The sequence below is a fragment of the Oncorhynchus masou genome, chromosome 18 (assembly GCF_036934945.1).
Source record: "Oncorhynchus masou masou isolate Uvic2021 chromosome 18, UVic_Omas_1.1, whole genome shotgun sequence".
Taxonomy (NCBI): domain Eukaryota; kingdom Metazoa; phylum Chordata; class Actinopteri; order Salmoniformes; family Salmonidae; genus Oncorhynchus; species Oncorhynchus masou.
Window position 1 is genome coordinate 24,689,188 of NC_088229.1, and position 25,622 is coordinate 24,714,809.

The following is a 25,622-nucleotide window of genomic DNA, read 5'->3' on the forward strand; positions in this document are numbered from 1 at the left end:
TTCTTTTTCAAAAGCAACTGTTCTCAAGGTGCTTCAGAGTAAATAAACACACAGTCATTGTATGAATGGAAAATTGCTTCCTCTGTAACATGATTACTAACTAGGTTTCTCCTCTGTCTTTAATCATATCCCAGGTGAAGGACTGTAATGTTCTGGCCTCGAAGCTGCTCTTCATTTTGGACGACCTGCTGTGGGTGCTGACGGACTCTCAGCTCAAAGCTGTCATCCACTACGCCAAGTCCCTGAGTGAGGCCATGGAGAAGTCTGCCCAGCAGAGGAAGAATATGGCTGCAGAGTCTCTACAGGTACCGTCCTCCCGCCTTCCTTTTATATGTGTTAACAACAGCACAGAGTCTGCAGCCTGCACTTATTTTGTGCTACAGTTCTATTTCAAATGTAGCTATATTCAGTGGTGACCCGTCATTCAGGGTAGGTGGGGCAGAGCCTGAACCCAATCTGTTTTGAGCCCTGCATATTTAGCTAAAACAAATAAAACATGTATTTATTCTCCGTGTGCCTGTTTTGGATGTTATTTTGGCATTCATTCATGTCACATATCATTTTGCAAATAATGTAAAAAAATCAGCTGATCGTCCTCACATTGGCAGACCATGTGTAACAACACCTGCACAGGATCGGTACATCCGAACATCACACTTGCGGGACAGGTACAGGATGGCAACAACAACTGCCCGAGTTACACCAGGAAAGCACAATCCCTCCATCGATGCTCAGACTGTTTGCAATAGGCTGAGAGAGGCTGGACTGAGGACTTGTATGCCTGTTGTAAGGCATGTCCTCACCAGAAATCGCCGGCAACAATGTCGCGTATGGGCACAAACCCACCGTCGCCGGACCACCCACTGTGGAGAGAACTGCGGTTGCGGGCGGTGCAGTTGCCGTATCAGGCGGTGATACAGCCCGACAGGATGCTCTCAATGGTGCATCGGTAAAAGTTTCAGGGTCTTCAGGGGCCGAGGACCTGGAAGTTTTTCACCTTCTCCACTGCGGTCCCATCGATGTGGATGGGGCGTGCTCTCTCTGCTGTCTCCTGAAGTCCACAATCAGCTCCTTTGTTTTGTTGACGTTAAGGGAGAGGTTATTTCCCTGCCACCACTACTCCCTGTAGGCTGTCTCATCACTGTTGGTAATCAGGCATACTACTGTTGTATCATCTGCAATCTTGATGATTGAGTAGTAGGCATGCGTGGCCACGCAGTCATGAGTGAACAGGGAGTACAGGAGGGCGCTGAGCACACACCCTTGTGGGGACCCTGTGTTGAGGATCAGCGTAGTGGAGGTCTTGTTTTCTACCTTCACCACCTGGGGGCAGCCCGACAGGGCGGGGTTCAGACCCAGGTCCCCAAGCTTAATGATGTGGAGGATACTGTGGTGTTGAAGGCTGAGCGGTAATGAGTGAACATCATTCTTACATAGGTATTCCTCTTGTCCAGATGGGATAGGGCGGTGTGATGGTGATTGCATCGTCTGGGGCTGTATGCAAATTGAAGTGGGTCTAGGGCAGGAGTGGGCAATTCCAGTCCTCGAGGGCCTGATTGGTGTCACAGTTTTGCACCAACCTCAGCTAACACACCTGACTCCATTAATCACCTAATCATGATCTTCAATTTAGAATGCAATTTGATTAATCAGCTGTGTTTGCTAGGGATGGAATCAGGCACTCGAGGACTGGAGTTGCCCACACCTGGTCTAGGGTGTCAGGTAAGGTGGAAGTGATATGATCCTTAACTAGCCTCTTAAAGCACTTCATGATGACAGAAGTGAGTGCTACATGGTGATAGTCATTTAGTTCAGTTACCTTTGCTTTCTTGCGTACAGGAACAATGAAGAACATCTTGAAGCAAGTGGGGGCATCAGACTGGGATAGGGAATAAATGAATATTTCTGTAAACTGGTCTGCGCATGCTCTGAGGGAGCGTCTATGGATGCCGTCTGGGCCAGCAGCCTTGCGAGGGTTAACACGCTTAAATAAATGTCTTACTCATGTCGGCCATGGAGAACGAGAGCCCACAGTCCTTGGAAGCTGGCCACGTCGGTGGCACTGTGTTATCCTCAAAGCGAGTGCAGAAGGTGTTTAGCTTGTCCAGGAGCAAGACACCGTGTCTGTGACTTGGCTGGTTATCATTTTGTAATCCATGATTGTCTGGAATCCACCACCACTCTCACCTTACCAGGATCCATCTGGACACTCCCAGCAGAGATGATGTACTCAAGAAAGGGGATGGCGGAGCGATGGATCTCTCACTTCTCTGCCTTGATAAACAGCTGGTTGTCCAGGAGGCGTTGAAGAACCTGTCAGACATGGAGCACACGTTCTTGGGGGGAGCGAGAAAAGACAAGGATGTCATCAATGTAGATGAAGACGAACTGGTTCAACATGTCGAGGAGAACATCATTCACCAGAGCCTGGAACACAGCAGGGGCGTTGGTGAGGCCAAATGGCATGACCAAATACTCAGTGTTGAAGGTGGTCTTCTACTCATCCCCCTCCCGTATCCGCACCAGGTGGTAGGCGTTCCGTAGATCCAGATTGGAAAACACGGTGGCCCCCTGGAGCAGCTCGAGGCCGAGGAATGAGTGGTTGCGGATAGCGGTTCTTCACCGTTATGTCATTGAGTCCCTGGTAGTCGATGCACGGGCAGAGAGGACGAATGACATATAAATCCTGCAGCTAGGGAGTCCCCAATGTAGGTGTCCATAGCCTTGGTCTCCGGTCCCAACAGCGTGTACAGTCGTCCCCGGGGCGGAGTGGTGCTAGGTAGAAGGTCAATCCCGCAGTCATATAGTCGGTGCGGTGGATTCGAAGTGGCCCGGGCCTTGTTGAACACCTCCCGAAGGTCCTCGTACTCCACGGGAATGGTGGAGAGGTCCGGGGCACCTTCCGAGCCCCCAGGAAGACGTCCCAGGGCAGGTTGCGCTGACCTCAGACACTGGGCGTGGTAAAACGGACTCTAGCCCATGATGGCACCAGTAGATGAGGGGATTGTGTCGCTGGAGCCAGGAGAATCCCAATACCACGGGAATCTGAGGAGACTTGATGAGCAGGAATTGAATAATCTTGCTGTGATTCCCTGACACCCGTAGGTTGATGGGAGTGGTAATATGAGTGACCTGGCCTATAGAGCGCCTATCCAGCGCTCTAACTTCCATGGGAGTGGAGAGGGGCTGAGTGGGGATGTTCAGCTCGGAAGCCAGGGTAGCATCCAAAAAAACTGTCATCGACCCCAGAGTCAATAAGGACCCGGAGAGTTTTAGACCGGCTTCCCCACAGCAGAATGCCATGAACAGGGGTGCGAGCAAGGGAAGTGGGAAAGTTCTCCATATGACCCACCAAAGTACTCATTCCTACCAGTGAGCCTGATCTCTTTAAAGGACAAGAGGACACAAAATGACCAAGAGTCCTGCAACACAGACAATTCTTAATGTTGATCCTGTATTGCCGTTCCGCTGGCGATAGCCCAGCTCTGACTAGTTGCATAGGCTCGGGAAGCGGTGACTCAGCCGTCTCCGGCGACTCTGGGGGAAGGTCTGGAGGCCTCGGGTTCTCTCGGCAACGGGATCATCGGAGACTTCCGGGACGACTCGGAGGCAAGGTGGAATCCCTGGACGTGCGAGCGAAGTTGAATTTCCTTTCCCTCCGTTATTCCTGTAGTCGCCCATCGACTCGGAAAGCGATGAGGGATTTGATATCCTGAGCAGCAAGCTCGTCCATGACCTCCTCCGAGTCTCTGTGCAGGAACATATTGAACAGTGCTTCCTGGTTCCAAGCGCTCTCCGCTACCAATGTGCGGAAATCCACCGCATAGTCAGCCACACTGCAGGAATCCTGCCGAAGCTGGATTAGCCCCCGGGCAGCTTCTCTCCCGGAGAATGGGGCGTAAAAAAACATTCTTCACCTCTCCCACAAACCCCTCCTCATAATGCATGTAACCCCAAACTGTTCACACCCCATTTGTTAGAGTAAATTAAACATTTTTTGATACTTGATTGACTCAACAAAATCAATGGGGGCCCTCTTGGGGTCGAGGCTTTGCATCAGGATAAAGGTAAGACCCAGATGCAGACCGTGTCGAAGGAATAGGACGGCAGGCAGGCTCAGGGGCAGGCAGAGTGGTCAGGCGGGCGGGCTCAGGGGCAGGCAGAGTGGTCAGGCGGGCGGGCTCAGGGGCAGGCAGAGTGGTCAGGCGGGCGGGCTCAGGGTCAGGACAGGCAAGGGTCAAAACCAGGAGGATGAGAAAAGAGAGACTGGGGAAAAGTAGGAGCTGATACAAAAAAACGCTGGTTGACTTGACAAACAAGACGAACTGGCAACAGACAAACAGAGAACACCTGTATAAATACACAGGGGATAATGGGGAAGATGGGTGACACCTGGAGGGGGGTGGAGACAATCACAAAGACAGGTGAAACAGATCATGGTGTGACATCCTTGGGCACATAATCTGGCCATGGTAATTAGAAGATTTAGATGACTGGTTATTATATTTTACCTACAAAGCTAACATGAGCTAGTTGATCAACTGGACATTTCTGACAGGTTATAAGTAGCTCCATAAGTTCTGTCAGTGAATGACAAACTGCCCATGCATTACCACATTTCAAACTCTAACTACTCTCAACAGCAGTAGCCTAAGGTAAAAGCCTGACTAATTTCCAAAATGTGTTGGGACGCATGGTTGGTATTGACCCCGTTCTGGGTCCGCCTGTTGAGTATGGCTGGTCTAGATATTATAATAGTCTTTGTGATAGTTAAAGATAATAATGGTATGATTTTGTGTTACAGACTGCACCCCCATCCCCTGGTATCCACAATCTATGGACAGACCCTTCACCCCCTCCCAGCGTTGGTGTACCCAGTACCCTGGACCAGTACTTTGATCAACATGACGTCAAAGAGTCCTCCTACCACACCTTCATCTCTCGTCTAGACCTGCACATATGCAACGACAGCTCCTCAGCAGACCCCGGTTAGTCCCACAGACACCCCAAAAATGTCAGTGCACAGAATTAGCCTATAACAAAGGTCAAATAAGGGGTACTTATATTTTCCCTGTTTCACACATGTACAAGTGTGTAACCTGTACAAGTGTGTGGTGCGAAATGGACATTTGTTTTTGCATATCCTACTCCCCCTGAGACACCCTCAGAGAGTATGACCTTTTCTGCCTGTAGAGATCCAATCTATACTTTCTGGTTGTCCTAATACCCTTTAATTAAAACAATTAGGATCTTGATGGTGGAATTTAGTTGTCAGAGGTGAACAAAGCTTTTGACCTCTGACTTCTCATGTCACACAGATGAGCCTCCACCTCCAGGCTCCCAGGGTGCAATGCAGTTGACCTTCCGCAAGCTGGGTTTTGACTACTACCCCATCCACCGGCCCGGTGAGTGTACTTCAGTGTTTCCGCTGCAGTCATTTATATATTGTGCTGTGCTACGGCAAAATAATATGAAACATGACAAAATATTTCTGCCGAGGCGCACTTGGAAGATGATAGAACAGTCCACATTTACTTCTCCTTTACAAACAAAACGAGTAAAGAATAGAAAAACCAGACAACCCCATAGTGGAATAGTTAACCTATTTATCTTGTCAACTTGTTGTTGTGTGTGCTATGTGAGAGAGAGATTCCTTTTGAGCTTTCACGAGTGCCATAGGGAGGGAAACATGCATTCTGACAAGCAGTCAATGCACAAAAATGCAGTCATGGGGAAAACAACAGTTTTAATTAGAGGTCAACCGATTCATCGGCACAACAATCGGTTTTCACAACAATCGGTAATCAGCCTTTTTTGACGGCGATTATGGCCGATTACATTGGCTGACATTGGCCGATTACATCTTTGCTAGAGCAGTCTGACTGAGCGGTGGTAGGTAGCAGCAGGCTCGTAAGCATTCATTCAAACAGCAATTTACTGCGTTTGCAAGAAGCTCTTAGCAATGCTTGAATCACAGCGCTGTTTATGACTTCAAGCCTATCAACTCCTGAGATTAGGCTGGCAATATTAAAGTGGCTATAAGAACATCCAATAGTCAAAGGTATATGAAATACAAATGGTATAGAAAGAATTCATAATTCCTGTGGCTGAACATGAAAGGGGTTCCTTCGTTATTTTACCATTCATGTCTTCCATAGGGTATGTCTTGATCTACTTCAAATAAGGTCTGCATTTCGTGCAGGCTTAAACCGCCTAGGTGTTTTGAAACTCTTGTAAATCTCGCTAGGATAAGGTAATGTTTGTAAACATATGTTAATAAATCCACCCCACAAAAATAATATTTGTTTATATTTAGCCAATATTGATCAGAGTTACCTTGTCCTGTGGATATCTACACAGATATCAAATTGACAAGGTGGTGTAAGCCTACATGAAACACAGACCTTATTTGAAGTGAATCTAAAACTATCCTCTGGAATAAATGAATGAAGGAACCACGTTTCAGATTTTTTTTGTATTATTATTATTTTTTTAACCTTTATTTAACTAGGCGAGTCAGTTAAGAGCAAATACTTATTTTCAATGACGGCCTAGGAACAGTGGGTTAACTGCCTATTCAGGGGTAGAACGACAGATTTGTACCTTGTCAGCTCAGGGATTTGAACTTGCAACCTTCTGGTTACTAGTCCAACGCTCTAACCACTAGGCTTCCCTGGAAGGTGTCATGGGAATTATGACTCACACTTTGGTAGTCAATTCTTACCATACCCATTATTAAAATATGATTTCCTGCATATAGAAATGACAGTTTTTGTTTTCAACATTCATCACAGGTAACTTGTCTTGGATGTGTGCTGAGGGTAGTTTTCCCGTTGGAAGGTGACACTTCACCCCAGTCTGAGGTCCTGCCTTTGAAAAATATCTCCACAGCGTGATGCTGACACCACCTAGCTTCACCGTAGGGATGGTGCCAGGTTACCTCCAGACGGGACTCTTGGCATTCAGGCCAAAGAGTATAATCTTGGTTTCATCAGACCAGATAATCTTGTTTCTCATGGGTTGAGAGTCCTTTAGGTGGCTTTTGGCAAACTCTTGGAGACCTTCAATGCTGCAGACATTTTTTGGTACACTTCCCCAGATCTTTCCCTCGACACAATCCTGTCTCAGAGCTCTACAGACAATTCCTTTGACCTCATGGCTTGGTTTTTGCTATGACATGCACTGTCACTGTGGAACCATATATATACAGGTGTGTTCCTTTCCAAATCATGTCCAATCATTTGAATTTACCACATGTGGACTTCAATCAAGTTGTAGAAACATCTCAAGGATGATCAATGGAAATAGGATGTACCTGAGCTCCGTTTTTTATTTGTAACACGTTTGCAAACATTTCTAAAAACCTGTTTTTGCTTTGTCATTATGGGGTATTGTGTGTAGATTGAGGATTTTTTATTTCATTTAATCCATTTTAGAACAAGGCTGTAACGTAACAAAATGCTTCTCAGTCCTACTTTAAAAAATGACCCCCCCCCCTTCCCCGCAACCTTTTCGTCCCACTGCTACAACATTTTCCAGAGGAAACACTGGTGTACTTCCCCCTTTCTGTCAAGAGACTCGTGCTCCTATTTGTTATAATTAGAGTTCATGTTTATTCACTGCTGTCTAGATAGTGCTCCCACTGAAAGTTCAACCTCCATTCAGACTTCTAGTAAGCCTCATCGACATTCATTCATGCAAACTAATAGCCTGGATGGAGAAGGTTGCATGCCCATTGCTATTATTCTCAGTGGAATTTCTCAACTATAGAATGTATAACGCACCACAATCCCTTCCAGAACTCTGCACTTCACTTCATCGGTACTACTGGTCTGTTACACAATTACAGAAAACCCATTTTAAGGGAGAGCGGATTGGTTTGCTTGCGCAATCATGCAAAATCCCAGATCAAATAGTAAAACAGAATCTTTGGAGAAGTTGATATGTATAACTGGTATGTTTTTTAATATTTTGATTAGTATGAGAGATGGGATTCTTTCAATAATAACCCTGGGGATGCACTGAACCCTATTGTATAACTCTAATGAATGACCTTTGTATGACATAACGTAGGGCTCCCGAGTGGCGCAGCGGTCTAAGGCACTGCATCTCAATGCTAGAGGCGTCACCACAGAGGCTGTATCACAACCGGCCGTGATTGGGAGTCCCATAGAACTTCGTACAATTGGCCCAGAATTGTCCGGGTTAGGGTTTGGCCGGGGTAGGCCGTCATTGTAAATAATAATTTGTTCTTAACTGACTTGCCTAGTTAAATAAAATAAAAATAACATTTGACCTGCAGCTGATGGCTGTCAGCACTGGGAGCGTCACTGTGGAGCAATGGAGGCCCGAGCCCAGTGGGCTTGCAGACTGCTGCAGGAGTTCCAGAGGAGGGTGGAGGCGTCAGGTATCCCTGGTCCACATTCTGAGATCCCCAACCAGGCCAAGGACTCCCCCGCCAAGAGGGCTCACGGTGAGATCCCCAACCAGGCCAAGGACTCCCCCGCCAAGAGGGCTCACGGTGAGATTCACAACCAGGTTATCTTACTGTAGTATGGATCTGATACACCAACAGACAGACCTGTACCTAGTGATGAGAATAGCTACCTTGTGTAAGTTAAGTTATTAATAAGGAAAGAGAGAAGGCGTTGATAGATACTGAACAGGAATGTTTGATGTGGTCTTTTTGTCCTCACTGTGCCATTATCAGGCCCCAATTGTCTCTCTCTTGACACAGATGGACAGCCCAGCCCCCCTGACAGGGATCAGAGCTCCAGGAGGAACTCAATAACACCTCATCCCCCGGGGAATCCTCTGAAGAGGCTCCGCTCTAGCTGTGTGGTGGTACGAATGGACGACCTTGATATCCATCAGGTGAGACTGTGCTTGCTTTCTGTTTTTAGCCAGCTAGCAAGTAGCCTACAGCCTATTGGCAGGCACAAAAATAGGTAATGTAAAACAAACCTAAACTTTCATTACATGTAGCTATTATTAATAAATATGCAGTTGGTTTTCTTTCAGATTAGTTTACAGTGGGGATGTTTTCAACATCATTCTTATTTGCCTTTACCACAACTGGGAAGACAACAGAAATAACATCTCTGCTGTCGCCCCTTGTGAATGTTGCTATTTCATGGACAGGCAAAGTATCATGTCACCAAAAGGTGTGCGTTGCTCCAAAAAATCGTATTCCTCCCAAGTGCAAATCGATGTGCATGAACTGTGTGGACCGCTTAAGATAGGAAATCCTTTTCACCTCGTCATGCTCGACCACCCTAAAAGCATGTCAGCTGTGATGTAGATAACCCCTGCCACCACAAATAAAGCTCAGTAGATTCTTATTATCCAGCCATAGAAGAAAACTGAATTAAAATGCAGCATGACATGATTATGGGTATTTTTGGGTTGAGTTGAAAGTTGTTCCTTTTTTTTCTCTGAAAAAAACAAACAACATTTTTGCATTCGATGATGTATAGCAGGGTTCCCCAATTACATTCAGCCATGCGCCAATATTTCCTTGAACGATCGTCGGGGGGCCGGAACATAGTTAGATAATTTGTACACTGCAAATTGACCGTAAGAAAGTCAAACAGATATCGTATTTGACAAAAACAGAATTATTTCAAACCTATTTACATTGAGATACGATCACATATGCCTGTATTTATGCATGTGAATACTTGGGAACAGATTTAATAAATTGAAATCACTTTGAGCTTGGGGGTCCCAAATAAAATCACCCCCGGGCTGAATTTGGGCCGTCTTACGGAACCCTGGTGTATAGTTAGTACTGCATTGAGTAATTAAGATCCTCGTGAGTTCCGTTCACTCTGACAGTCAGAAAACTCATTACTTCACTCCTGCCGATTGTTACATTTTCGATGTGAGAAAAGCACTTTAGAGATCAATTTCATATGAATCATTATTGCCACCCCATCCCCTCACACAGGTGTCTACAGGGGGACGCCACAGCAAGAAGACCCAGTCCTTAATATCCTGTAACCGCAAGGCCCTGAACCTAGCAGACAATATACCAGCCATCCACCTGCAATTCACTGAGTATTACTTCCCTGACAACCCTGGTTTGCCTGGTATGAGCTGACCACATTGTGTGTTTATAGTAAACTGGTATTATCTTAGTAAATTACTGAAACAGTATTTTCTTGCAGATTCTCTGATTTAATATTCTGTTTTTTTGTGGAACAAAACAAACCATTAGAATATTATCTTACAACAACTGAACAAATGCTCCTCTCTCCATCCCCCTCTCATTCCCCAGTACCCAACACTAACCTATATGCCCAGCTGAACGGCCTACAGCTGTGCCTAGACCCAGCCAGTCTGCTGTGGGTCAACCTGTTCTCGCGGGGCCTGCTGCGTACCCTGGAGCAGGTCAAAGCCTTCTACCAACTCCAGGACGGCAGCAAAGCAGAGGAGCACGTGGACATCCGCATGGACACAGCACAGATCAAAGTGAGATTGAATGAATGAAACCAGGCCAAGTTGTCAGGAGGAAGAGAGCTGCATCGTTGCAGGCTGTGTCCCTTTTAGCAGCAGAGTATTGCAGCTCATTATACAACTTCTAAGTCATTGGAAATGACAAACAGTTAGTGTTGCTCATGAAAATTGGTTGAAAATGTATGCCCTTCACCATTTTGTAATGTGGCTTGTGTCTTTATGATGAGCAGTTTTCTCTCTAGGGGCACATCATGTAAACGTTGGAGTTTATGTTATTGTTAGGTTAATGTATCAGGTCAGTAGATGACTGTTTCTGTGCCTCGCCCTGTCTGTCTGCAGTTGATTATTCCCCTGGAGTCATCCATCATGGACCACCAAGACAGGCCCCAGTCTCTGAACATCACTGTTCCCCAGACGGTCCTCAGCAACACCTGCCACTCCCCACACGGCACCCGGGCCGACCTCAACGCCACCTACAGCAGCTTCTCCACCTGCCACTTCTTCCAGTCCGCTCCCCCCTGCTCCTTCCCCCGAGACCAGAGCGCCTTTCTCCCCCTACCCTCTGCCTTCCTCCAGCACTCCCTGGAGATGGAGCCCCTGCCCTTTTCTGAGATGAGGCCCCTCCGGGCCAAGGACGTCTGGTCCCTAAGTCTCTCCCGCCTGTCCGTGAGCTTCGAGGGGGCACGGAAAAGCAACAAGGGCAGAGCTCACCCCTTCGTGGAGCCTTTCACTATGTCTGTGTGGATATGTCGTCCATGTGCGTTTAAGGGCTGTTCCCTGGTCTCCTCTCCCAGTGAACCAGCTCCTGTAGATCTCAACCATGGATCCTTAGAGCAGGAGAACCAGCTCCCTTCCAACCCTGACCACCACAACCAGGACAGTAAAAAGGAGGCTCCAGTGGCCTCTATTCACTTCCTGGCCCAGGCCATCACACCGGTCAAAGTGTGGCTCAACCACTACCAGTATGTGGCCCTACTGCGGATGAAGGACACCCTGGCCAGGCTGGGGGGCGAGCTGGGCCGGGACACCAGGGACGCTAAGCAGGCCAGGGGCCAGGAGTCTGAGCCCCCTACGATGTGCCTAGCCCTCCTAATGGACTCAGTGGAGCTGGGGCTACTGCTACCACCTGCAGCCATGGATCCAGAGGAAGAGGAGGCCCACACCCCAGGATCTGAAAGCCCCAGCCTGACAGACTCTGACCTCTCCCCCACTCACCAGGCTACATCGCCAGGCCCTCTTGAGGACAGTGGGATAGGAAACGGTACTGCCACCGTCAACAGCTCTCCTCCCATTGAGCAGGAAGTGGATGGTGTGGTAGAGGAGGCCAGCGAGGCAGTAGAGGTCATGGAGGGGGAGACAACCCAGGAGGATGGTCCTGTCCCCTCTCCTCCCTTCTCCCCTGAACACCATCCCTCCCTCCTGTCTAGGGACCCCTCTACCTTCAGCCTGGAGGAAGAGCTGTCCAATGCCCTCACCGCCACCAAGGATGTCACCAAAGATGCCTTTAGTGCCTCCCTGGACCTGACTAAAGGGGCGTTCTCCATCACAAAAGATGCCTTCAGCTTCATGAGTCGTGGGTCAGGGATGAGCAAGCTGTTCACTACACAGGCCAAGTAGGTTTCCCAGCATGCTCTCCTGCTTTGCTGTTGTCATTACACCATAAGGTTAAGGTCTATCAAGTCCATAGTGTCAACTGTATGGATGTGTGGTTTTACTGGTGTGAATGACCATAAAGGCTGTTTTCTGTTTTCTGTTTGTGTAGGGAGCAGCGCCCCGAGGAGGGATGCCCTATGGCCAGTCTGCGGCTCCAGTCCATGAAGCTGTCTCTCTCACAGTACTCATTTGACAGCGCCATCCTGGACGGAAGCCTGCCCGACGACCACCTCTCAGTGGACAGCGACTCTAGTGACAACATTCTCATGGATGGTAACTCCTCATCCAAACTCCACAACATAGATGCATATTGTATCAATATTTTATTGATTTATTCAGATCCCTGTTAGCTTTTGCAGAAGCAGCAGCTATTCTTCCTTGGATCCAGACAAAAACAGAAAACATGACAAGTAACAAAACACTGATAGACAAGAACAGTCACACAAAGACAGAACATTTGAAAAGAAACAGTATCTATCTCGCTAGTAACAGGGTTTCAAAACAATAGTCTGCTTAGTCTTGAATCCCACTGTCAAAGTCTGGCCATAAGTAAGAGTTTTATTTGCCCCTGTGTGTTCTGTTCTGTGATTTCAGAGTCAGGAGTAGAGTCCATGATGCGACCCAACAGCACCCTTGGGCCCATGGACAGTGGAGGCAGCGCTGCCCCGGGGACAGAGGGAGGGTCATCAGCCGACCTGAGCAGCTCCCTGTCCCAGAGCATTGAGGACATCACACAGGACACAGTAGGTCCCACTTTACATACACACACTGTCTAGTGTGACATTACAGAGACCGACAGTAGAGGCATTGTCAGAAATAGGGCTGTTACGGTGACCGTATTACCACCACACTGGCAGTCACGAGTTATGACCGCAGTCAAATTCCACTTGACCGTTTAGTCATGGTAACTAGGCTTCTCCAAAACTGCGTTCTGATGCTGCTGATGGTCATTAGTAGCCTATCAAACTTGCTAACTGCTAGTCGCTAATGACCTGGAACTCAGCGATCTGTTGTCCCTCTAGTCACTCTGACATAAAAGAAAATGCAATCGAAAATCAAATCAAACACTTCATGAGAGCCCATTACTATATTTATTTCTTAACTCTCCTAATATTAAGCACATTGCTTTGCTTTACAACAGGAGTATAGCCTACATGACTGGCATTAAAATGCACCGTGGGAAAAGCGTCCTCCATTCACTATTTATGTGCATAGATTACATTTTCTTTCCCTGCCCCTGTGGTGACAGGCGCATGATAATGGTCCATTCTAAATCAAATCAAATTTCACACATATATTCTTTAGTATATGTAAAGACAAGATTAAATTAAGAATAGTCTGATGGGTGACCAGATTAGCCTATCACTTGTGAATGATGCCCAGCATCAAGAAACAGCATGTCTTTTTTTGTGACTTTTTAGTTGCACATGTCAGTAGCCTTGCCCATAGGCCTATATGTTTTGTTAAGGTTTGGCCAAGTAACTCCAAACGTAGCCTCTAGACCTAGGACCCCTGGAACATGGTTAGAGAGCACAGAGCCTCTAGGCCTAGGAGCCCTGGAACATGGTTAGAGAGCACAGAGCCTCTAGGCCTAGGAGCCCTGGAACATGGTTAGAGAGCACAGAGCCTCTAGGCCTAGGAGCCCTGGAACATGGTTAGAGAGCACAGAGCCTCTAGGCCTAGGAGCCCTGGAACATGGTTAGAGAGCACAGAGCCTCTAGGCCTAGGAGCCCTGGAACATGGTTCGAGAGCACAGAGCCTAGTGAAACATGTTCCTATAAACCCAGGTTTCTCGTGCTGCTATATTTATTGCTCGCTTCTTAAAATTAAGCACATTAATCCACTTTACAACCTGGCATACATAGGCAACGTGTGAGTTTCAAGTTAGGGGAAGCAAATTTTCACCATAAAAAGGAACCTTCATAATAAAGCATTCCAGGCATCATCTCATTTACAGACTTATGTAAGATTTTATTTCACCTTTATTTAACCAGGTTGGCCAGTTAAGAACAAGTTCTCAATTATAACTGCGACCTGGCCAAGATAAAAGCAGTGCGACAAAAACAACAACACAGAGCTACACATGGGATAAATAAACGTACAGTCAATAACACAATAGAAAAATCTATGTATAGTGTGTGCAAATGTAGTAAGATTAGGGAGGTAAGGCAATAAATAGGCCATAGTGGCAAAATAATTACAATTCAGCATTAACACTGGAGTGATAGATGTGCAGATGATGATGTGCAAGTAGAGATACTGGGGTGCAAAAGAGCAAAACAATTAAATAACAATATGGGGATGAGGTAGTTTGGCTGGCTATTTACAGATGGGCTGTGTACAGGTACAGTGATCGATAAGCTGCTCTGACAGCTGATGCTTAAAGTTAGAGAGGGAGATATAAGTCTCAAGCTTGCAGTTCGTTTCAGTCATTTGCAGCAGAGAACTGGAAGGAAAGGTGGCCAAAGGAGGTGTTGGCTTTGGGGATGGCCAGTGAAATATACCTGCTGGAGCACGTGCTATTGGTGGGTGTTGCTATGGTGACCAGTGAGCTGAGATAAGGCGAGGCTTTACCGAGCAAAGACTTATAGATGACCTGAAGCCAGTGGGTTTGGCGACAAATATGTAATGAGGGCCAGCCAACGAGAGCGTACAGGTCGCAGTGGTGGGTAGTATATGGGGCTTTGGTGACAAAACGGATGACACTGTGATAGACTACATCCAATTTGCTGAGTAGAGTGTTGGAGGCTATTTTGTAGATGACATCGCCAAAGTCAAGGATAGTCAGTTTTACGAGGGTATGTTTGGCAGCATGAGTGAAAGAGGCTTTGTTTGTGAAATAGGAAGCCGATTCTAGATTTAATTTTGGATTGGAGATGCTTAATGTGAGTCTGGAAGGAGAGTTTACAATCTAACCAGACACACCTAGGTATTTGTAGTTGTCCACATGTTCTAAGTCAGAACCGTCCAGAGTAGTGATGCTAGTCGGGCGGGCGGGTGCGGGCAGCAATCAGTTAAAGAGCATGCATTTAGTTTTACTAGCATTTAAAAGCAGTTGGAGGCCACGGAAGGAGTGTTTTATGGCATTGAAGCTCGTTTGGAGGTTTGTTAACACAGTGTCCAAAGAAGGGCCAGATGTATACAGAATGGTGTCGTCTGCGTAGAGGTGGATCAGAGAATTACCAGCAGCAAGAGCGACATCATTGATGTATACAGAGAAAAGAGTCGGCCCGAGAATTGAACCCTGTGGCACCCACATTGAGACTACCAGAAGTCCGGACAACAGGCCCTCCGATTTGACACACTGAACTCTATCTGAGAAGTAGTTGGTGAACCAGGCGAGGCAGTCATTTGAGAAATCAAGGTTATTGAGTCTGCCGATAAGAATGCGGTGATTGACAGAGTCGAAAGCCTTGGCCAGGTTGATGAAGACGGCTGCACAGTATTGTCTTTTATCGATGGAGGTTATGATATCGTTTAGGACCTTGAGCGTGGCTGAGGTGCACCCATGACCAGCTCGGAAACCAGATTGTCTAGTGGAGAAGGTACTGTGGGATTCAAAATGGTTGATCTGTTTGTTAACTTGGCTTTTGAAGATTTTAGAAAGGCAGGGAAGGATGGATATAGGTCTATAACAGTTTGGGTCTAGAGTGTCTCCCCCTTTGAAGAGGGGGATGACCGTGGCAGCTTTCCAATCTTTGGGGATCTCAGGCAATACGAAAGAGCGGTTGAACAGGCTAGTAATAGGGGTTGCAACAATTTCGGAAAATCATTTTAGAAAGAGAGGGCCCAGATTGTCTAGCACAGCTGATTTGAAGGATCCAGATTTTGCAGCTCTTTCAGAACATCAGCTGTCTTGATTTGGGTGAAGGAGAAGCGGGGGGGACTTGGGCAAGTTTATGCGGGGGTGCAGTGCTGTTGTCTAGGGTAGGTGTTAGAGGTCGACCGATTAATTGGAATTGCCGATTTAATTGGGACCGATTTCAAGTTATCGTAACAATTGGACACCGATCATGGCCGATTACATTGCACTTCACGAGGAGACTGCGTGGCAGGCTGACTTCCTGTTATGCGAGTGCAGCAAGGAGCCAAGGTAAGGTGCTAGCTAGCATTAAACTTATCTTATAAAAAACAATCAATCTTAACATAATCACTAGTTAACTACACATGGTTGATGATATTACTAGTTTATCTAGCTTGTCCTGCGTTGCATATAATCAATGTGGTGCATGTTAATTTATCATTGAATCATAGCCTACTTCGCCAAATGGGTGATTTAACAAGCGCATATGCGAAAAGAGCACTGTCGTTGCAAGAATGTGTACCTAACCATAAACATCAACACCAATACACAAGTATATATTTTTAAACCTGCATATTTAGTTAATATTGCCTGCTAACATGAATTTCTTTTAACTCGGGAAATTGTCACTTCTCATTGAAACAGCACTTTCGTGTGTTTGCCAGCAGCTCTTCATGACTTCAAGCCTATCAACTCCCGTGATTAGGCTGGTGTAACCGATGTGAAATGGCTAGCTAGTTAGCGGGGTGTGCGCTAATACCATTTCAAACACCACTTGCTCTCTGACTTCGAGTAGTTGTTCCCCTTTCTCTGCAAGGGCCACGGCTTTTGAGGAGCGATGGGTAACGATGCTTCGAGGGTGGCTGTTCTTGTTGTGTTCCTGGTTCGAGCCCTGGTAGTTGCGAGGAGAGAGACGGAAGCTATATGTTACACTGGTAATACTAAAGTGCCTATAAGAACATCCAATAGTCAAAGGTATATGAAATACAAATGGTATAGAGAGAAATAGTCCTATAATTACTATAATAACCTCAACCTAAAACTTCTTACCTGGGAATATTAAAGACTAATGTTAAAAGCAACCATCAGCTTTCATACAATTTCGTGGTCTGAACAAGGAACTTAAACGTTAGCTTTTTTACATGGCACATATTGCACTTTTACTTTCTTTTCCAATACTTTCTTTTTGCATTATTTAAACCAAATGGAACATATTTCATTATTTATTTGAGGCTAAATTGATTTGATTGATGTATTATGTTAAGTTAAAATAAAAGTGTTAATTCAGTGTTGTTGTAATTGTCATTATTACAATAATTGGTATCGGCATTGAAAAATCATAATCGGTCAACCTCTAGTAGGTTTAGCCAGGTGGAAAGCATAGCCAGCTGTAGAAAAATTCTTATTGAAATGATCATTTATCGTAGATTTATCGGTGGTAACAGTGTTTTCTAGCCTGGGAGGGGGTGCTCTTATTCTCCATGGACTTTACAGTGTCCCAAAACTTTTGTAATTAGTGCTCGAGGATGCAAATTTATGTTTGAAAAAGCTAGCCTTAACTTTCCTAACTGACTGTGTATATTGGTTCCTAACTTCCCTGAAAAGTTGCATATCGCAGGGGCTATTCGATGCTAATGCAGTACGCCACAGGATGTTTTTGTGCTGGACAAGGGCAGTCAAGTCTGGGGTGAACCAGGGGCTATATCTGGTCTTAGTTCTACATTTTTTGAATGGGGCATGCTTATTTAAAATGGTGAGGAAAGCACTTTTAAAGAGCAACCAGGTATCCTCTACTGACGGGATGAGGTCAATATCCTTCCAGGATACCCGGGCCAGTTCGATTAGAAAGGCCTGCTCGCTGAAGTGTTTTAGGGTCAGTGTTCGTTTGACCGCGGACCCATTACGGACGCAGGCAATGATGCAGTGATCGCTGAGATCCTGGTTGAAGACAGCAGAGGTATATTTAGAGGGCAAGTTGGTCAGGATGATATCTATGAGGGTGCCCATTGTTACGGATTTAGGATTGTACCTGGCAGGTTCCTTGATAATTTGTGTGAGATTGAGGGCATCTAGCTTAGATTGTAGGACGGCCGGGGTGTTAAGCATATCCCAGTTTAGGTCACCTAACAGTACGAACTCTGAAGATAGATGGGGGGGCAATCAATTCACATATGGTGTCTAGGGCACAGCTGGAGGCTGAGGGGATCTATAACAAGCGGCAATGTTGAGAGACTTGTTTCTGGAAAGGTGGATTTTTAAAAGTAGAAGCTCAAATTGTTTGGGCACGGACCTGGGTAGTATGACAGAACTCTGCAGGCTATCTCTGCAGTAGATTGCAAGATAGCCTACTATTATTCATAATGTAATGAGTAGATTCGATAGTCATAATTTAGTCTAGTAATATAACTCAATCACTGTTTGTAAAAAAAGACTGTTTGATCGCTGAGCGCATATAGCTTAGAGTTGGCCTAGGCTATACCAGATACGTTTCTTCTTTCTTTGCATGGGAAAATGTGGCTTTTTATAAACACATTTCATGCAATTCTACTACACCCTATATGACTGGAGACATTAGCAGAATGTTTTTTAATACAATAAATTACACGGTAGCCTACTCTGGTGACACTGACAAACAGATCAATAAAGACGACGTTGTCCATATAATAGGCCTACAAGATAGGGAGATAGGGAGGCCTACGAGATAGGGAGGCCTACGAGATAGGGAGGCCTACGAGATAGGGAGATAGGGAGGCCTACGAGATAGGGAGGCCTACGAGATAGGGAGATAGGGAGGCCTACGAGATAGGGAGACACAAATGGAATATGGAAACTAGAGGAGGAAATTATTGTCAAAAAAACAAACTTAAGTAGCACTGAATCATCAGTGATAAATAGTGAATATGTGCAATGCGCACTCACTAGGGATATTGCCATGATCTCCACTGGTGCCAATAAGATAGGCTATAAAGTTGTTTGCTCAATTAGGTTGAGAATTTTTATTTAAAATACAGATCAGTCTTTTCTTTGTCTTCTCTTTACAGCAATAACCATTTGCTTTCCAAACAATGTTTTTCCTACGATTTGTATTTTAATTTATTTCTGTATAGACAGGAGTAGGCTATATCATTTTGGCAATTCAATTTACTTTAGGAAAATGGATGCGCTGCCTATGCTTGCATATTAAAAACGTAACCACACGTAACCTCCATTCGCAATGTTTTGTTGTTGTAGGCCACCCATAGTCTGGTGGGTGAGAATATTATCAAGTGCTTGTCGAATTGAGCAGAGCAGAGCTTTTTTCAAATTATCATTAGAGTTGCATCATGCAACCTTAGAATGAATAATAAATCTAAACATCTAATCTAACTGTATAGCATAACTAACATTTGCATCACAACTAAAGTTGCATAAATAACTCCAAATTAAGTATATAGGAGGGCCTGTTTCTCAACACAGAAAAGCTGCCTGTGTTCACTCCCTCGGAAATCATTTGGAGAACATATCCTTTCAATGGATTCTTCATACTATAAAATAATATAAAAATAATGCCATGGAATTCTAAGCAAATGAACTAGTGTAGCCCACAGGCATATGCTATTCTGTTCTTCTGAAATAGGATACATTTTCTTATGTTTCTTTAGACCTGTCTAAAATAAATAATGGATTTATTGTGATGGATTTGTTAAATAGATTAGACTTTTTAAAATGTAGATGTTCCAATGGTCTGCATTAGTGGCTTGTGTGGAAGCCAGGAGATGATAAACATGTTTATGTTAATTAACGGTCAATTAACGTGAGACCAGCAGTTATTTGCATGATAATCACTGGCTGACAAAATTTAAGGACCGCCACAGACCTAGTCAGCACTCTCACTGTATATGCATGGGAGGGATGCTCGGCAATCATACCGTACTTGTATGTTGGGTAATGCATAATTCTTATTGTGGGTAACTACTTGTCCTGTACTGTGCTGTGCAGGCATCTGTGTTGTTGCTGGTGCTCAGTGGTATTGCCTGTGTGACGGACCTGAAGGGAGAGGACCTGGTGGTGGCAGTGGAGGTCCAGCATCTCACCTCCAGACAGATGGGCAACGTAAGGGTCTCTGACCTGCTGGCCAGACAAATTTCAGGTAACCTCAAGTTACGGGAAAAAAACTATGGTTCTATTTCATTCTGGATGACCGCCAGTGGTAGTGCTTTCCCTGGATTTGGATAATAAACAAAGCCTCGTGACAGTCATCCAGAATGAAATAGAACTTATCTAGCTAAAGACACTGCACCTTACTGTAGCATCAGTCTAACTGAACAACTGTCACAAGCCACTGTCACTCAACGTCTCCAATAATAGCTGTTCTTTTTGTTAAAGAATGCTCCCAACCTACTCTTACTTTCTCTCTTCCATCGGTGAATCATTCATACTCATATAGTCACATAATGACTCATGTAATCATCTTACGCTCTCGATCCAATGTTACAACTGAAGACTCAATGCTACTTTTAGACAATCACGTGAACAGAACATCCACTGTCGACCCCTCAGCCATAAACCTGATGCCCCAAAAGGCCATCCAACATCACCTGGACGAACCACATAGATCTTTACGAGCATCTAGGCAACACAAACTAGTCAACATCCTACTCAATGATGGAATTCAAGGCCAGATCCACTGTGGTGGTGATAATTCTGAAGCCTTTCCCATCTCCAACAGCATCAAGTAAGAATGTGTCTTGGGGCCCGGTGCTGTTCAACCTCTTTTTCACTGCCCTCGTCAACCACACCACTAAGGACCTCAACAAAGGCATCTACATCAGATACAGGGATGAGAGTTCAATCTACGACCTGCACAGGCTCAGAGCAAAGACCAAAACACAAGAACATCTTGTCCGTGAAGCCCTCTTTGCTGATGACTGTGCCCTAATCGTGCAAATGGAGGTAGACCTCCAGTCTTTCGCAGACAACTTTGTTGAAGCTTGCAAGAGTTTTGGTCTTACCATCAGCTTAGGAAAAACTGTAGTCTTCAGTCAACCATCACCCCTCTCCAACCCAGTGGTCCACAGCATCCACCTAAGTGGATCTGAGCTCCAGAATGTTGACCACCTCACATATCTGGGAGGAGCACCATGTCCAAGGATGGCTCACTCAACCAATAAATAACTAGCAGAATCCAGAAAGAAAGCCAGTCATTGGGAGGCTGAGGAACAGGATACTAAATCATCACACTTTCCACAAATATGAAAATCTACAATGCAGTAATTGTCACAACTCTGTTGTATGGCTGTGCAACTTGGAACCTGTAAAGTCTCCAGGTCAAACAGCTGGAGACATTCCATACACAATCTTTGAGATCTATAATGGGTATCCAGTGGCAAGACAAGGTGTCCTACCTGGAGATACTGCAGAAATCTAACAGCACCAGCGTTAAAGCTAAGATCATTAAGACACAGCTCCGATGGACCTTCCACACCATCAGGATGCCCCAACATCGTCTCTGAAGAAGGATCTTCTTTAGCGAGCAGCAGCAGGGGCACCATGAGACAGGCCGACCCAAAAGGTGCATAAAAGACAACCTTAAACACAACCTCAATTTCTGCCATATCCAGCCCAGCCAACTCACAGACATCACCTCTCACCGATCCACCTCGCACTCCAAAACCCACACAGCAGTAGACCACTTCGAGAGGGACAGAAACAACCGTCTAACTGCAGCCTGATCAAAGTACCATTCCCGCACAACCGGACCCACAACACCAGCGGAAGCACATGTCTGTCCTTCATGCTTCAGAGTCTGCGCTTCAAAACTCTGACTCCTGAGCCAGTCAAGAACCCACAATTAACCAAGTGACATGCACAAGTCGTCATCGTGGAAACCAACAGACTGGCAGGGATCCATATCTGTGGTACCCATTCTCTGACTATATAACTCACGCTTTCCTTGATGTCCTAATCTCCAGGTGGGTCCACCCTGGGACAGAGACAGGGCTGCAGGTCAGCTCCAGTGGTGGGCATGCGAATAGAGATGGGTCCCTCTGCAGCACGGCACGGTCCCCTCTCTGCGTTGGTAGGTCACCTGGAGCTGGGTGTGCAGGGCTGTCGGGCGGAGCTCCTGGCCTCCACCCTGGCTACCCTGGGGCCCTTCCTGGAGGATGAGCTCAGTGCTGATGTCCAGCCCATGAAGATCCGCCTGGACAATGTCACCATCACTCTGAAGGTCAGCTGGGGGCACAGGGAGACTATGGAACTCTGTTGGGGTCAAATAACATCATTTGACGTGCACCCTATGGTTTTTATATGTGGTAAGACCCCAACAGCGATCCATAGGAGACCGATTGAATAAATGACAGTTAGTCTGTTATCCATGCCATCCATGGAGCTAACCAGTTCATTCCTGTTTAGGATGATGGTCCCAAGATCTACCCGACGGCCCCCCAGACCCAACCTGCCACCTTTAGCATAGACCAGGTGGTTCTGGAGCGCTCTGATGATGGCTTGTTTAGAATCAAAGGTGATTGGGGGAGAGGACACGGACATGCCTTTGAGTATCACTATGATTACAATTATTTTGTCTCTCACTGCTTGATTGATTTGGAATAACAGTTATGAGTCATCTGTTTTTTAAATATATATTGTCGGTCTTGCAGGTGGTGCAGGCCCAGACGCTGCAGGTGGTGCTGTGGTATGTTTGGAGAAACCAGACAGTTCTTGTTCTGTCCAACCACAGCAGAGCATGGTATGAGCTTTCAAAAACCTAAATACTTACATTCGCTATAATCACTGACTCTCTGGCTCACTCACCCATTACAGATTATTACAGGGTTAATGAACTCAAGATAAACAGACAGCACAAGCTGTTAACAAAAACATGATTGTGTTAGAGTGAGTAAGGATTAGGCAAGTTCTCACGACCATGTAAAATGAAAGCGTAGCATAAATGGTCCCTTCAATAGTTGCATTGTAATTACAGTAGCTATATATTATTTTTACCTTAAATGTGTGTGAAACCGTTGATTTAGAAATACAAACTCATAGGGCTTAGCTGGAATGCTATAAGTTAAATGATGGATGATTAGATGAAGGTAAGTCCACAATTCCATCTATCATCTACTTATACAGATCTGTATTCCTGTTGTAATTGTTGTAGTTCTCCTGTTCTTGTTATCTTGTTAAGGCTATGAGGATCCAAATCAAGGCAGCAGGTATTCAAATTATAGCTGAATAGATATCTGGCTACTTGCCCTAGCAGAGAAACGTTATCTAGAAGTGAAAACTAATAAAGCCAACAACATTTTCCCTTCAGAGTCCATCCCTGGGGTCCCAGCTATTGGAGGCTCAGTTGGCCCTCTCTCAAGCCCTCACTGACCGAGAACGTCTCCTCCTGGAGGTCAGGAAGTACGACCCCATGTTTGACCTGTGACTGCATTACTCCCCCAACCAGCAGAGGGCGATATACTGACACTGCATCAATAAGGGAGTAAAGGAACTGAATGAAATGTCTGGACTCAGGCATATGACAATTTGTAAACATCAAAGATGAGCACCCAATGGTGAAATCCACCCTGGTAGTTCGAAAGCTCAAGCTCTTCTAATGAATTGTACAAACAGTGTGTCACTTCCAGAGAACACATAGGGGGCCCTTGTATTAACAAGAAGCCCCACTGGAGTCACTCTTTACACTCTACGGTACATAACAGGCACTAGTTTCAACTGACAATCTAAACATGTTCCCTTCTGCTGTACAAAAGCAGTTTTAATTTAAACCACCATAGAGAATAGTTAACTCATTGTTGGGCTGCAACTCAATTGCCATTAATCTTTGATTTGAAGAACACATGCCAAAATGTGTCTAATAGACTGAGTGGTAAGAGCCCGGAATGCTGATTGGCTGACGGCCGTGGTATATCAGACCGCATACCACGGGTATGACAAAACATGTATTTTTACTCCTCTAATTACGTTGATAACCAGTTTAAAATAGCAGTAAGGCACCCCGGGGGTTTGTGGTATATGACCAATATACCAAGGGCTGTGTCCGGGCACTCCGCAATGTGTTGTACATAAGAACAGCCCTTAGCCGTGGTATGTTGGCCATATACCAAACCCATTGTGCCTTATTGCTTAATTATATGCACTGTGTCTTATATGCCAGAGAACATTCAGAGTTGTAATTGATGTCTGTTGATGATATGTTTTCATGTACAAATCATTCACTGTCAGGCATGCTGTGTGAAGATCACTAGTGTTTTAGGAATCTTGGTGTGTGGGTTTACAAACATCCACAAAGCTTCAAAGATAAAACTGCCTGTCAATGTTAAGTAGGTCCTGTCCATAGTTGTACATAACTGTATAGTTAGGAGCTGGTATCTTAGATGCATTAATGTAACCATTGTTTAGAACCATAGTGTATTAAATAGAAGAGTAGGGAAATAAAAGCACTTTGACTTCAAGCAGTACTGCACTGTATCCATGGAGCTCCTGTGAATGGGAGCACAAGACAAACCTGCATATCTATCCCTTTGATTGATTGGTTGTGTATCAGAGGGTAGGGCAAGCTGTCTCCACACTGTTCAGACTTTTTCAGACCCCAGGTCATTCCCCAGTGTTATCTTTGCATCATAAAAAAAGTATTACATTTTTTGACTGTAAAACTATATTTGTATTCTTTGTTTAATGTTCAGATGACGCATGCCTTTTGAGGAAAGGTTCCACAATTGTTGCGGTACGTTAACTAATTTAGTTTGTTACATGAGGTGTACCCTGCCCTCAGACCGGTATTACTTGATCTCCTGAACTCACTCATCTGCATGGAGAAACACACATTCTAGGCATTTACTAATACCTCACTGCATGGATGAAATGTAGTGTTATTCTTTTGATATGAACTTTTACAGGCATGTAACATGAATTTTTCTTTTTGCAGCTATTGTCTTTTTTAAAATGATTTTCCATTAGACAGTGTAGCTACTAGCCATTTCAAACAAACACTAGTGGCACAGCCATCATATCAAAGAATAGAGATAATGAATCTTAATTGTCTATATATGCACAATATATGTATAATACTAATCATTTTATCTACAGTAAAACTGACAGGTGCATTAATGCCAATTTGTTAATGTATTCCACCCATTGGGTACCTTTCTATTACTATGTAAAAGTTGTGAAGCCTTTGTACTAATTGGAATAATTTCTAGTATTATTTAATGATGTGGTTATGTTTTAATTATATATTTTTGTAGCAATTCTAGGGTATGATGTGGCAGTGACATTAGAAGTATTTAAATGCTATTATTTGTATGTTTTTTGTATTTAGATTAGTATTTGGTCCTGATGAGGGAGAGGAGAGACATTGGAGTAACGTTACTTAGATCCAAGTCACATTCCGCAAAACAAGTGTGAGTTTTGAGAAACTCAAATGGATCAAGAGACTTGTTTGTGTATGTGGTACAGTGCTAACAAGTTAACTCCACAACCCTCAGTTGAGCTTTAAGCATCATACTCTTCTGAGTGGTAGCTTGAGACCTCTGGTGGTCAGAATAATATGCCACTGATTTTCTGGTTGCCTTCCAATATGAATATGAATGACAGTGTTACTTTCTAATTGTGGGAAGTAGCATGAAGCAATAGGAGGAAGTCTGTTTTGCCCATATTCTGAGAGGGAAGTTTTTTTTTATGTACGAATGCCTAAGATTATCAAATAAAAAATAGTCTAATG

The 25,622-nt window shown here is 45.0% G+C and overlaps 1 protein-coding gene across 1 annotated transcript in view; it reads left to right on the forward strand.

Moving 5' to 3' along the window:
* Nucleotides 1-25,622, forward strand: part of LOC135504277 (bridge-like lipid transfer protein family member 3A) — a 62,841-nt gene extending 37,219 nt beyond the window's left edge. The window contains exons 7-21 of the mRNA XM_064922679.1: nucleotides 135-305; nucleotides 4,805-4,988; nucleotides 5,319-5,405; nucleotides 8,303-8,521; nucleotides 8,738-8,874; nucleotides 9,950-10,091; nucleotides 10,280-10,473; nucleotides 10,798-12,071; nucleotides 12,221-12,384; nucleotides 12,706-12,854; nucleotides 19,892-20,042; nucleotides 21,865-22,121; nucleotides 22,307-22,415; nucleotides 22,552-22,640; nucleotides 23,208-25,622. Of these exons, the coding sequence (XP_064778751.1) occupies nucleotides 135-305; nucleotides 4,805-4,988; nucleotides 5,319-5,405; nucleotides 8,303-8,521; nucleotides 8,738-8,874; nucleotides 9,950-10,091; nucleotides 10,280-10,473; nucleotides 10,798-12,071; nucleotides 12,221-12,384; nucleotides 12,706-12,854; nucleotides 19,892-20,042; nucleotides 21,865-22,121; nucleotides 22,307-22,415; nucleotides 22,552-22,640; nucleotides 23,208-23,324 (3,444 nt within the window). The 3' untranslated portion in view covers nucleotides 23,325-25,622. The remainder of the gene's footprint in view (nucleotides 1-134; nucleotides 306-4,804; nucleotides 4,989-5,318; nucleotides 5,406-8,302; nucleotides 8,522-8,737; nucleotides 8,875-9,949; nucleotides 10,092-10,279; nucleotides 10,474-10,797; nucleotides 12,072-12,220; nucleotides 12,385-12,705; nucleotides 12,855-19,891; nucleotides 20,043-21,864; nucleotides 22,122-22,306; nucleotides 22,416-22,551; nucleotides 22,641-23,207) is intronic.